Source organism: Mobula birostris, chromosome 19 (genome assembly GCF_030028105.1).
Source record: "Mobula birostris isolate sMobBir1 chromosome 19, sMobBir1.hap1, whole genome shotgun sequence".
Classification (NCBI taxonomy): domain Eukaryota; kingdom Metazoa; phylum Chordata; class Chondrichthyes; order Myliobatiformes; family Myliobatidae; genus Mobula; species Mobula birostris.
The window spans coordinates 59,461,565-59,475,538 of record NC_092388.1 but is presented as its reverse complement, the minus strand read 5'-3'; the positions used below and the strand labels follow the sequence as shown (position 1 = coordinate 59,475,538).

The 13,974-nt window shown below is 43.0% G+C and overlaps 1 protein-coding gene across 1 annotated transcript in view; it reads right to left on the bottom strand.

The window, feature by feature from the left end:
* Positions 1-318: 318 nt before the first annotated feature.
* The window catches only part of rpp40 (ribonuclease P/MRP 40 subunit), a 37,436-nt gene continuing 23,780 nt past the window's right edge, over positions 319-13,974 (bottom strand). The window contains exons 7-8 of the mRNA XM_072283676.1: positions 11,343-11,477; positions 319-877 (exon numbers count right to left, since the gene is read on the bottom strand). Of these exons, the coding sequence (XP_072139777.1) occupies positions 679-877; positions 11,343-11,477 (334 nt within the window). The 3' untranslated portion in view covers positions 319-678. The remainder of the gene's footprint in view (positions 878-11,342; positions 11,478-13,974) is intronic.

The following is a 13,974-nucleotide window of genomic DNA, read 5'->3' as shown; positions in this document are numbered from 1 at the left end:
TTGCACTAAGTTTTGAAATTAACTCCATCCTCACATCTCCAGGTACCCATTAGCCATACTTGCTCCTAATATGATCCTGCACACCTTCATCAAATCCCCTCTTAGCCTTTGTTATTCCAAGATGACTTCCAGTGTCCTCATTCTGACCAGGCACCTAGTAGTCTTGGGAAAACAAAAGAAACTTTGAAAGTTAATCGATCACTTGTGGTGCTAAATTGCACTGTAGGTTTCCTTCCACATTATGCACCTTCGTATAAAGCAACTTCATGAATAAGTAGATTTCAAGACACAGAACAGCTTCACCATGCAAGCTGCAGATTCAGTGTACAAACCAATACACACTTTATTAGTCATGCCTATTGAGGCTGATCTTACCTTATTAACTAAATTTTTCTTCATACCCATAATTTTGGCAAATCCCAATACAAACTGAAAATGCTTCCCTGAAATGAAAGGTTGAAAGCCTATTCATAAACAAGTTCTCTTATGAAACCTTATGATGAAGACCATTTAAAAAACAGAGAAAACATTAAATATTTTAGAATAGTAGTGTAAGCATTTTGTACACCTTAATTTTTGAGTTGAATATATGTTAGTTTCCTTTGTATAGAGCATTTATTAATAAGTCAAATCCTGAAACTCCTCTTCAAAGGTCAAGCTGTGGCTCGGGGGTAGATGCTATGGTGGACAGTTACTATGAGTCCCCACAGCCATGTGCAACCAGTAATCCTGGTTCCTGAACAGAACAAAACTGTAGAGGTTCTCTCCTCCTTTATGGTAGCCATGTTCACTCTGTGCCCAGGATACTGGGCTGTCTGCAAAGCCATGAACTGTCATACTGACCCACGGGGCCAGCTTCGGTTCCTCAAAGTACAACCTGAGGAAGAAGGGAAGACAGATTACGGCAATGATACAGCTGAGGCAAAAAGAACGACAATTTCAACATACACGGGCTCGAAAGAACACAGTTAACCTTAGATTCCATAAATTTAATGGTAGGGAATCTGAATAAAAGATGAGGCACAAAAGATAAGTGATTTAAATTAAGTTAATTAAATCTAGAATAAATCCCCAGTAATGGTGACTAAGAAACTGCTTCACTCTTGCAAAAATAAACATTTTTTTTGCAAGAGGTCCTGAAAAAGAGTACAGGGAGTTAGGAAGGAAGTTGAGAAGCAGGGACCGCAAAGGTAGTAATCTCGGGATTACTGCCTGTGCCACACGACAGTGAGGATAGGAATAGAATGAAGTGGAGGATAAATGTGTGGCTGAGGGATTGTTTTCAGATTTCTCGACCATTGGGACCTCTTTTGAGGCAGGTGTGACCTGTACAAAAAGGACAGGTTACACTTGAATCCCAGAGAAACCAATATCCTGGCGGGGAGATTTGCTAAGGCTACTGGGGAGAGTTTAAACTAGAATTGTTGGGGGGTGGGAACAGAACTGAAGAGACTGGGGAAGAGGAGGTTGGCTCACAGATAGAGAAAGCTTGTAGACAGTGTGAGAAGGAGGATAGGCAGGTGATAGAGAAGGGATGCGCTCAGACCGAAGGTTTGAGATGTGTCTATTTTAATGCAAGGAGTGTTGTGAACACAGCAGATAACTTAGAGCGTGGATCAGTACTTGGAGATATGATGTGGTGGCCATTACAGAGACTTGGATGGCTCAGGGACCATATAACCATATAACAATTACAGCACGGAAACAGGCCACCTTGGCCCTTCTGGTCCATACCGAACTCTTACTCTCACCTAGTCCCACCAACCTGCACTTGGCCCATAACCCTCCATTCCTTTCCTGTCCATATATCTATCCAATTTAACTTTAAACTACAACACCGAACCTGCCTCAACCACTTTTGCTGGAAGCTCGTTCCACACAGCTACCACTCTCCGAGTAAAGAAGTTCCCCCTCATGTTACCCCTAAACTTTTGCCCTTTAACTCTCAACTCATGTCCTCTTGTTTGAATCTCCCTCATTCTCAATGGAAAAAACCTATCCACATCAACTCTATCTATCCCTCTCATAATTTTAAACACCTCTATCAAGTCCCCCCTCAACCTTCTACGCTCCAAAGAATAAAGACCGGAATGGTTACTTCAATTGCTGGGTTTTAGATGTTTCAGAAATGCAAGGGAGGGAGGCAAAAGAAGTGGGGGCGTGGCACTGTTGATCAGAGATGGTGTCACGGCTGCAGAAAAGGTGGACGCCATGGAGGGATTGTTTACGGAGTCTCTGTGGGTGAAGGTTAGGAACAGGAAGGGGTCAATAACTTTACTGGGTGTTTTTTTATAGGCCGCCCAATAGTAACAAGGATATCGAGGAGCAGATAGGGAAACAGATCCTGGAAAGGTGTAATAATAACAGAGTTGTCGTGATGGGAGATTTTAATTTCCAAAATATCAATTGGCATCTCCCTGGAGCAGGGGGTTTAGGTGGGGTGGAATTTGTTAGGTGTGTTCAGGAAGGTTTCTTGACACAATATGTAGATAAACCTACAAGAGGAGAGGCTGTACTTGATCTGGTATTGGGAAATGAACCTGGTCAGGTGTCAGATCTCTCAGTGGGGGAGCATTTTGGAGATAGTGATCATAATTCTATTTCCTTTACAATAACAGAGCGAGATAGGAACAGACAAGTTAGAAAAGCACTTAGTTGGAGTAAGGGGAATTATGAGGCTATCAGGCAGGAAACTGGAAGCTTAAATTGGAAAGATGTTCTCAGGGTAAAGTACAGAAGAAATGTGGCAAAAGTTCAGGGAATATTTGTGTGGAGTTCTGCATATGTACGTTCCAATGAGACAGGGAAGTTATGGTTGGGTACAGGAACCGTTGTGTATAAAGACTGTAATAGATCTAGTCAAGAAGAAAAGAAAAGCTAACAAAAGATTCAGAGAGCTAGGTAATGTTAGAGATCTAGAAGATTATAAGGCTAATAGGAAGGAGTTTAAGGAGGAGATTAGGAGAGCCAGAAGGGGCCATGAGAAGGCCCTGGTGGGCAGGATTAAGGAAAACCCCAAGGCATTCTACAAGTATGTGAAGAGCAACAGGATAAGACTTAAGAGAATAGGACCTATCAAGTGTAGCAGTGGGAAAGTGTGTATGGAACCGGAGGAAATAGCAGAAGTACTTAATGAATAGTTTACTTCAGTATTCACTATGGAAAAGGATCTTAGTGATTGTCATGATGACTTACAGCCGACTGAAAAGCTTGAGCATGTAGATATTAAGAAAGAGGATATGCTGGAGCTTTTGGAAAGCATCAAGTTGGATAAGTCGCCGGGACCGGATGAGATGTACCCCAGGCTACTGTGGGAGTCGAGGGAGGAGATTGCTGAGCCTCTGGTGATGATCTTTGCATCATCAATGGGGACGGAAGAGGTTCTGGTGGATTGGAGGGTTGTGGATATTGTTCCTTTATTCAAGAAAGGGAGTAAAGATAGCCCAGGAAATTATAGACCAGTGAGTCTTACCTCAGTGATTGGTAATTAGAAATAGTCAGCATGGCTTTGTCAAGGGCAGGTCGCACCTTACGAGCATGATTGAATTTTTTGAGGATGTGACTAAACACATTGATGAAGGAAGAGCAGTAGATGTAGTGTATATGGATTTCAGCAAGGCATTTGATAAGGTAACCCATGCAAGGTTTATTGAGAAAGTAAGGAGACATGGGAACATTGCTTTGTGGATCCAGAACTGACTTCCCCTTAGAAAGCAAAGAGTGGTTGTAGATGGGTCATATTCTGCACAGAGGTTGGTCACCAGTGGAGTGCCTCGGGGATCTGTTCTGGGACCCTTACTCTTCGTGATTTGTATAAATGACCTGGAGGAAGTGGAGGGATAGGTTACTAAGTTTGCTGATGACACAAAGGTTGAGGTGTTGTGGATAGTGTGCAGGGCTGTCAGAGGCTACAGTGGGACATTGATAGGATACAAAATTGGGCTCAGAAGTAGCAGATGGAGTTCAACCCAGATAAGTGTGGAGTGGTTCATTTTGGTAGGTAAAGTATGCTGGCAGAATATAGTATTAATGGTAAGACTCTTGGCAGTGTGGAGGATCAGAGGGATCTTGGGGTCCCAGTCCATAGGACGCTCAAAGCTGCTGCGCAGGTTGACTCTGTGGTTAAGAAGGCATACGGTGCATTGGCCTTCATCAATCGTGGAATTGAATTTAGGAGCCGAGAGGTAATGTTGCAGCTATATAGGACCCTGGTCAGACCCCACTTGGAGTACAGTGCTCAATTCTGGTTGCCTCACTACAGGAAGGACGTGAAAACCACAGAAAGGTTGCAGAGGAGATTTACAAGGATGCTGCCTGGATTGGGGAGCATGCCTTATGAAAATAGGTTGAGTGAACTCAGCTTTTTCTCCTTGGAGCGACGGAGGATGAGGGGTGACCTGATGGAGGTGTACAAGATGATGAGAGGCATCGATTGTGAGGATAGTCAGAAGCTTTTTCCCAGGGCTGAAATAGTTGCAATAAAAAAAACACAGGTTTACGGTGCTGGGCAGTAGATACAGGGAGATGTCAGGGGTAAGTTTTTTTACTCAGAGAGTGGTGAGTGTGTGGAATGGGTTGCCAGCAACAGTGATGGAGGCGGATACAATAGGATCTTTTAAGAGATTTTTGGATAAGTACATGGAGCTTAGAAAAAAAGAGGGCTATAGGTAAGCCTAGTAATTTCTAAGGTAGGGACATACATGTTCGGCACAACTTAAAGAGGGGTAACTTTGAAGGTATGAGACGTGAATTAGCTAAGATAGACTGGCAAATGATACTTAAAGGATTGACGGTGGATATGCAATGGCAAGCATTTAAATATTGCATGGATGAACTACAACAATTGTTCATCCCAGTTTGTCAAAAGGATAAATCAAGGAAGGTAGTGCACCCGTGGCTGACAAGAGAAATTAGGGATAGTATCAATTCCAAAGAAGAAGCATACAAATTAGCCAGAAAAAGTGGCTCACCTGAGGACTGGGAGAAATTCAGAGTTCAGCAGAGGAGGAAAAAGGGCTTAATTAGGAAGGGGAAAAAAGATTATGAGAGAAAACTGGCAGGGAACATAAAAACTGACTGTAAAAGCTTTTATAGATATGTAAAAAGGAAAAGACTGGTAAAGACAAATGTAGTTCCCCTACAGACAGAAACAGGTGAATTGATTATGGGGAGCAAGGACATGGCAGACCAATTGAATAATTACTTTGGTTCTGTCTTCACTAAGGAGGACATAAATAATCTTCCAGAAATAGTAGGGGACAGAGGGTCCAGTGAGATGGAGGAACTGAGCGAAATACATGTTAGAAGGGAAGTGGTGTTAGGTAAATTGAAGGGATTAAAGGCAGATAAATCCCTAGGGCCAGATGGTCTGCATCCCAGAGTGCTTAAGGAAGTAGCCCAAGAAATAGTGGATGCATCAGTGATAATTTTTCAAAACCCGTTAGATTCTGGACTAGTTCCTGAGGATTGGAGGGTGACTAATGTAACTCCACTTTTTAAAAAAGGAGGGAGAGAGAAACCAGGGAACTATAGACCGGTTAGCCTGACGTCGGTGGTGGGGAAACTGCTGGAGTCAGTTATCAAAGATGTGATAACAGCACATTTGGAGAGCGGTGAAATCATCGGACAAAGTCAGCATGGATTTGTGAAAGGAAAATCATGTCTGGTGAATCTCACAGAATTTTCAAAAGGCTTTTGACAAGGTCCCACACAGGAGATTAGTGTGCAAACTTAAAGCACACGGTATTGGGGGTAAGGTATTGATGTGGATAGAGAATTGGTTAGCAGACAGGAAGCAAAGAGTGGGAATAAACCGGACCTTCTCAGAATGGCAGGCAGTGACTAGTGGAGTACCGCAAGGCTCAGTGCTGGGACCCCAGTTGTTCACAATATATATTAATGACTTGGATGAGGGAATTAAATGCAGCATCTCCAAGTCTGCAGATGACACGAAGCTGGGTGGCAGTGAGGAGGATGCTAAGAGGATGCAGGGTGACTTGGATAGATTGGGTGAGTGGGCAAATTCATGGCAGATGCAATTTAATGTGGATAAATGTGAAGTTATCCACCTTGGTGGCAAAAATAGGAAAACAGGTTATTATCTGAATGGTGGCCGATTAGGAAAAGGGGAGGTGCAACGAGACCTGGGTGTCATTATACACCAGTCATTGAAAGTGGGCATGTAGGTACAGCAGGCGGTGAAAAAGGCGAATGGTATGCTGGCATTTATAGCAAGAGGATTCGAGTACAGGAGCAGGGAGGTACTACTGCAGTTGTACAAGGCCTTGGTGAGACCACACCTGGAGTATTGTGTGCAGTTTTGGTCCCCTAATCTGAGGAAAGACATCCTTGCCATAGAGGGAGTACAAAGAAGGTTCACCAGATTGATTCCTGGGATGGCAGGACTTTCATATGAAGAAAGACTGGATGAACTAGGCTTGTACTCGTTGGAATTTAGAAGATTGAGGGGGGATCTGATTGAAACGTATAAAATCCTAAAGGGATTGGACGGGCTAGATGCAGGAAGATTGTTCCCGATGTTGGGGAAGTCCAGAACGAGGGGTCACGGTTTGAGGATAAAGGCGAAGCCTTTTAGGACTGAGATTAGGAAAAACTTCTTCACACAGAGAGTGGTGAATCTGTGGAATTCTCTGCCACAGGAAACAGTTGAGGCCAGTTCATTGGCTATATTTAAAAGGGAGTTAGATATGGCCCTTGTGGCTAGAGGGATCAGCGGGTATGGAGGGAAGGCTGGTGCAGGGTTCTGAGTTGGATGATCAGCCATGATAATAAATGGCGGTGCAGGCTCGAAGGGCCGAATGGCCTACTCCTGCACCTATTTTCTATGTTTCTATTGTGCTGTAGGTTTTCTATGTTTCTAAACATGTTTCTTCAGTGAAAATAATCTGGATTTTCACTAGGATTGGCCTTCAACTAGCTTCATACCCAGAACAATGTGGTTATCTATTAATTCATCTCCACAACAGACAAGAAAAAAATAAGCACTGATCTTGCCAGCAACAGCCCATTCCTACAAATTAATTTGTAAATTGATCTATCCTCAGTTTATTTCAATTCACTTCGGAGAACTATAGCTATATCATCTTGTTACATTATGCTATTAAAATAAAACTGACCAGCATGAATCTGAACTGTTAGAATAAATTACAGATTAATAAAGTACATTAACAGAAATATTGTACAATGTTTTTACATTGTAAATATTGTAATAAAATCTTGGGGAGATATGTATGTTATTTGAAATATTACAGAAAACTCTAGGTCTAGGTTCGAAAAACCTCCGCCTAACCAGAAATCTGTACTGGGAACAAACTGTCGCTTTAAGAATAGATGGAGAGGTGAGTCAGTTTACGAAAATCAAGAGAGGCGTTAGACAAGGGTGTGTTTTCTCCCCTGATTTGTTTAATGTGTAGAGTGAAACAACATTACAAAAATAAGACATCTTGGGAATCAAAGTTGGCGGTGAAAACATTAATAATTTCAGATATGCAGATGACACTAAGTATGGAAGAAGAACTACAAAACTTAATTAATATAGTTGTTGAAGAAAGTGAAAAAATGGGTCTATCAATTGCAAAAAGACAGAATGTATGGTGATATCCAAAAAGGAGAATTCTGTCTGCAAGCTGAGAATAAACAGGGAAGACATAAAACAAGTACAGAACTTTTGCTACTTAGGAATCTGGGTGACATCAGATGGCAGGTGCAACTTGGACATCAAAAGAAGAATAGGGATGGCAAAAGACACCTTTAAGAGAATGAAGAGTATACTGACCAATACTAAACTAGGCATGACAATCCACCTCAGAGTACTGAAATGTTACGTTTATCCAGTTATGTTATGTGGCTCAGAATGTTGGACAATATCTAGTAACATGAGGAAACGAATTGTAGCAGCAGAGATGTAGTTTTTGAGGAGGATGCAAAGAATATCATGGACGAAACGAATATCTAATGTCATGACCAGAGCAAACACAAAAAGAGAAATAATGTATGAGATCATTAAAAGGCAACGTGACTTCAGTGGACATGTAATTAGGAAAGAGGAGTTAGAATGCATGGTAATTGTGGGGAAGATTGAAGGGAAGAAAGCAAGAGGAAGACAAAGACAAATGATGACGGAGACAGCAGCCAAAGAACTGGAAATGAATACCAATGATTTGATCCACTTGGCCCGAAACAGGAGAGTGTGGGCCATGGCAGTCAAAGCTCAAACTGGCACCTGATGATGTTGATGTATGTATGTATGTATGATGAATAGAAAAAAAATGTAAATTTGTTGGATAGTGTCGTTAAAATAGCTCTCTACCATATACTGTGTTACAAATTTAAAATTTAACATTGATCCATAGAAACATCAGGACACATAACCAAAAAGATGATCAAAGAGACAGGTGAAGAAGTTTCATAAAAGGAAACAAAGAGAAAGGCAGGGATTTATGGAGGAAATTATCTAGATTGGGGCAATTGAATCAATTGTAATTAAAAAGTAAAATGTGTGGAAATTGACACCAATAGTGAATTGTTTAAAATGGGAATGAATTTTAGGTCAGAAGTATGTTGGTGACAAGGACTGATGGATTGGATGCTTCATCTTTGTTTTTTGCTTCCATAATCGCTATGCATTATAAGTTTTGTGTAATCTGGACATCTATTTCCTGTCTAAACACAGAAGTATCTCCTAACATTAGTAATTCTAACACTTGTCTTTGCCTTAGTTAAGAATATGCGTCACATCCAAAGCAGTCAGGGTGTTGGGTGTGCTCCAGAGTTTCCACACGTTCGAAAGGTGGCTCAATACAGCCGATACCACTGAACTGTAGTGAGTTTGATTCTGTTTTACTTTGATAACAAAACCGGTGCTCCCAATGCGGCCTTCTTTATATTGGGGAGACCCAAAACAGACTGGGAGACCGTCTTGCTGAACACCTATGCTCTGTCCGCCAGAGAAAGCAGGATCTCCCAGTGGCCACACATTTTAATTCCACATCCCATTCCCATTCTGATATGTCTATCCACGGCCTCCTCTACTGTAAAGATGAAGCCACACTCAGGTTGGAGGAACAACACCTTATATTCCGTCTGGGTAGCCTCCAACCTGATGGCATGAACACTGACTTCTCTAACTTCCGTTAATGCCCCACCTCCCCCTCGTACCCCATCCGTTATTTATTTATTATTATATATATTCTTTTTCTCTCTCTCCTTTTTCTTCCTCTGTCCCTCTCACTATACTCCTTGCCCATCCTCTGGGCTTCCCCCCTCCCCCTTTCTTTCTCCCTAGGCCTCCCGTCCCATGACCCTCTCATATGCCTTTTGCCTATCACCTGTCCAGCTCTTGGCTCCATCCCTCCCCCTCCTGTCTTCTCCTATCATTTTGAATCTCCCCCTCCCCCTCTCAAAATCTCTTACTAGCTCTTCTTTCAGTTAGTCCTGACGAAGGGTCTCGGCCCAAAACGTCGACTGTACCTCTTCCTATAGAAGCTGCCTGGCCTGCTGCATTCACCAGCAACTTTTGTGTGTTGCTAGAACGCGAGACTACATTGCCCAAAGGAATTACTCTTTTTGCAACTGTTTTATTTACAATGATTGCACAACACCCCCGACACCCCCCACTCCAAAGCAGCTTTATGGGGATAGGGGTAAAGGGGCAGGACTGGACTTGGCATGTGCAATGTCTACACTACTGGTGACCTTCTGAATCCCTTTAACAGTATTTACTGGGTATATGGCCAACAGGCCTATCCCAGACTGCTAGGGATGCCCCTTCTAAAGTGGGATCTTTGGCCTGAATCAAAGCCATGGAGGCATTGTTGTTATCTGGCCTATGTAGTACCACAGATGTACCACCTATGTTCTCTCGTTCTCTCTCCCTCTCCCTACCCCGCACCCCCCCACCCCCCATCTTACTATGTGGAGCTGTCATCGAAGAACTATGGAGACAGAGTGTTTGTGGATTGTAGTGTTCCTGTTCTGGGAACCTGTCAGACTGGCTCACGGAAGTATTAACATGGTGGCCTAGGTACTGCTGAAGAAGTTGGCTAATGATGTAACCTTGGCACTATCTTATACAAGCCAGGCCATCAATGCTGAAATGCTGGCAATCCACACTGTGGCCTTCAAAATTGACTAGTACTAGACATTTTGTTGTCCAAGAGAGGTGGTACACATGCCGTTATTAGACTGGAATGTTACACGTACGTCTCTGATATCAATGACCAACTATCACAGAGTTTCAGAGATTGCACTATTGAGACTCCATGGTCTTCTACAGGACAAAGAGAAGGGAGTGTGGAAGTTGTGGTAAGACAAGGGTTAAAGACTACAGCAGTGTGCAGTTAAACCAGACAAAGCAGTCATTTGAAGCCAGGCCACTGGAGCCAAATTTGCTCACTGCAGGCAGGCAGGCAGGTGAGAATGACTGTGGCAGCATGTAATCAACCTAGTTTCCCTTTTCCCTTTACACAATAGGGTGTGCCAGAGACAGCTGAGATAGGAATAACAGGAAAATGTGAAACAGACCCAACAACTAAGGGACAATTGCTTTACTAACCTCGAGGAGTTACTGGTTGTCAGCTTGTAGTTTCTACTAACACCTGCATTGTGAATGGTGATTCACAAAAAGTAAGGAATTCAAATACATACATTTACTAGGTCAATGTCTGTACTGATAAGCCAATTCTGTATATAAATAGGAGTTTTCTGTCCTGGCTTCAGAGTGTCAGGGGCCATGTTGCTCTCCTTGTGTAGAAGTCAAATAAAGATATGTTTGATTTGTAAGCGTCTGTGTGTTCTAGGCCCAGTTATTTTATTTTCATCGATGACAGATACATTAGGGACATATAAGAGACTTTAGAGGTATATGGGTGATAGGAAAATGGAGGGGTTAGATTGATCTTGGAGTTGGTTAAAAGGTCAGCACAATATCATGGTACTCTGCTGTGCTATGTCCCAAGTATTTGTCTAGCAATTTTGCTATTTCCTTATTCCTTGTTATTGCATTTCTCTTCTTCAGTTGTAAGAGAACAGTTGTATCAGACTACATTGTAAGAGAACAGTTGTATAAGACTACACATTGTAAGGCGACCAATACAGTTTTAAGGAACTCCTCGAAGGAGGAGAAATAGTAGTAGTTTTGGAATGGAATCCATAGCACTGGGCCTCAGAGCACTTCAGATAAGTTCAAACTTAGAATGCTCAAGACTCCAGTAGAGCTGGTGGTGACCGATATCCCAGCTAATTTAACAGAACTTGAAGGCTGGTTTTATGCTTCCATGACTGAGCAATCAAGAACAAAGAATAGCATTTACAATGGTGCTTACCTAAGCTGGTCCAATAACTGATTTATTCCTTCGGGAATTATAAAGCCGGAAATGGTACAAAGGCATGCCTTATCCAAGACAGTGTTGGGTTCAGGACAGCAGTAGGAAGACAGAAAGCTGTCTGCCTGATTATTGCTATGAGAGAAAGAGATTGATTAAAACACACATCCTTATAACTAGATTTTTAGCATAATTTTACAAAAGTACTCGTAAACTTTAGGATTCTGTCAATTTGCAAAATACAAGGGATTTTCTGCCTGTTATTTCATCCATTCCTCTAGTGACTATGCATCAAAGAACACTGATGGAAATAAAAAGAAAATGGAATTATTTGTATGTTTGTGATGACAAGATCACAGAAGAGCACTCAGAAATGCCAGCCTAAAATGTCCTCTAGATACCAGCTGGAAGATGAATCTGTGGAAAGGGATCTGAATACTTTGTGATCTTCTCATACCCAATGATAGTTAGGAATTACTAAAATGAACTATAAGTTCAAAATGTCAAAAATTGGACAGAATCAGATCACTGATCTAATATCCTCCATTTGCCTTAGTGCGCATGCGCCGGTCGTGCATGCAGCCTGGTACAGCCGTTCCGATCTATTCTTACTTTCTTCTTCTTACTTTTTAATTTACGGTTTTTTTTGTATTTTTTTTCTCATGGTAACACGTTGAAGCTGCACCCTCTCTAACATGCTGGTAGGGAGAGTTTTATTTGGGTTTTCTTTAGCGCTGGAAATGGTTACATCCCGACACGCGGGACAGAAGCAAGGTCGCATTGTGTATTCCACGGACCAGTAAATGCTGGCCGGTTTAGCGAGCAGAGCGGTGGACACCCCTGCTGAAATCCGGAGGAAACCACACAGAGGATGCAGAGGGGGATCACAAAGCCGAGGAAAGAGGACCGGGTCGAGACAACAGACTTTTGGAGAAGAGGAGTTCGGTGGGTAATACCGTTCCGGCTGACCAGAAGTGCACTGAGAGCAGTGAGCGGCGTAAAGGACTTGGGTGCTTACTGTTCTGGCTAACAACGGATGGTGCAATCTGGGGCATATTACGATCGAGGAACGTGTTTGCAGACTGGATATTGAACTTTTTACTGTTGGACTTCGGCCACATTCCACCATGATACAACACTTGGGAGGTCATTCCTGCCTGTGGCCATCGAACGTGCAGCTCCTCCCGTGGAGGGTCAGACACCCTGAGCCAATAGACTGGTCCTGGACTTATTTTCCATCTGGCATAGTTTGCATTTTATTGTTTGATTGTTGTGGTTTTTTGTATTGCTATATTTACACTCTATTCTTGGTTGGTGCGGCTGTAACGAAACCAAATTTCCCTGGGGTTTAATAAAGTACATCTATCCATCTATCTTAAAATATTTTTGCCATTTTGTAGTTGATCAGGGTACATTTTCTGTTTTATTGCTTACAGGAACAAAGCTTTTGTTAGTGTGGACCAGGGTTTCTCAACCGGGGCTTCATGGAACCCAAGGGTTGCAAGAGAGATTGTGATTTAGAAAATAAACATATAGGCATCCGTTAGTCTTGTCAGACCACGGATTTGCGCCTTGGAAGGTTTCCAGGGCGCAGGCCTGGGCAAGGTTGTATGGAAGACCGGCAGTTGCCCATGCTGCAAGTCTCCCCTCTCCATGCCACCGATGTTGTGCACCGGTGTCGTCACAGAGCAATGTGTGGTTAAGTTCCTTGCTCAAGGACACAACACGCTGCCTCAGCTGAAGCTCGAACTAGTGACCTTCAGATCACTGGACCAACGCCTTAACCACTTGGCCACGCGCCAACAAAAAAAAACATAGGTTTTGAACCTCATGCAACCCTATGCTTGCAGTGGTGTGCAGTGACCAAGCAGCCCTGTTAGCAATCTCATTAGCAGTCCCTCAGCCCAGTGTGGCAGGGCGCAGTAGGAACCTGTTTATTTGGTTGAGTCCATTCTCATATTTTGACGTGAGATAAGGGCGGCCGTTGATCATTGGTGATCACTGTATTGCACAGAGGGAAGGACGGTAGGCTGATAATTGGTGATCACTGTATTGCACAGAGGGAAGGACGGTAGGCTGATAATTGGTGAGCACTATATTACATGGAGGGGAGGACAGTAGGCTGATAATTGCTGAGCGCTGTATTGCACAGAGGGGAGGACAGTAGGCTGATAATTGGTGATCACTGTATTGCACAGAGGGAAGGACAGTAGGCTGATAATTGGTGAGCACTGTATTACACAGAGGGGAGGACGGTAGGCTGATAATTGGTGAGCACCATATTACATGGAGGGGAGGACAGTAGGCTGATAATTGCTGAGTGCTGTATTGCACAGAGGGAGGACGGTAGGTTGATAATTGGTGAGCACTGTATTACACAGGGGGAGGACGGTAGGCTGATAATTGCTGAGCGCTGTATTACACAGGGGGAGGACGGTAGGCTGATAATTGGTGAGAACTATATTACATGGAGGGGAGGACAGTAGGCTGATAACTGGTGAGCACTATATTACATGGAGGGGAGGACAGTAGGCTGATAACTGGTGAGTGCTGTATTGCACAGACGGGAGGACAGTAGGCTGATAATTGGTGAGGGCTGGTTTGCACAGAAGGAGGACGGTAGGCTGATAAT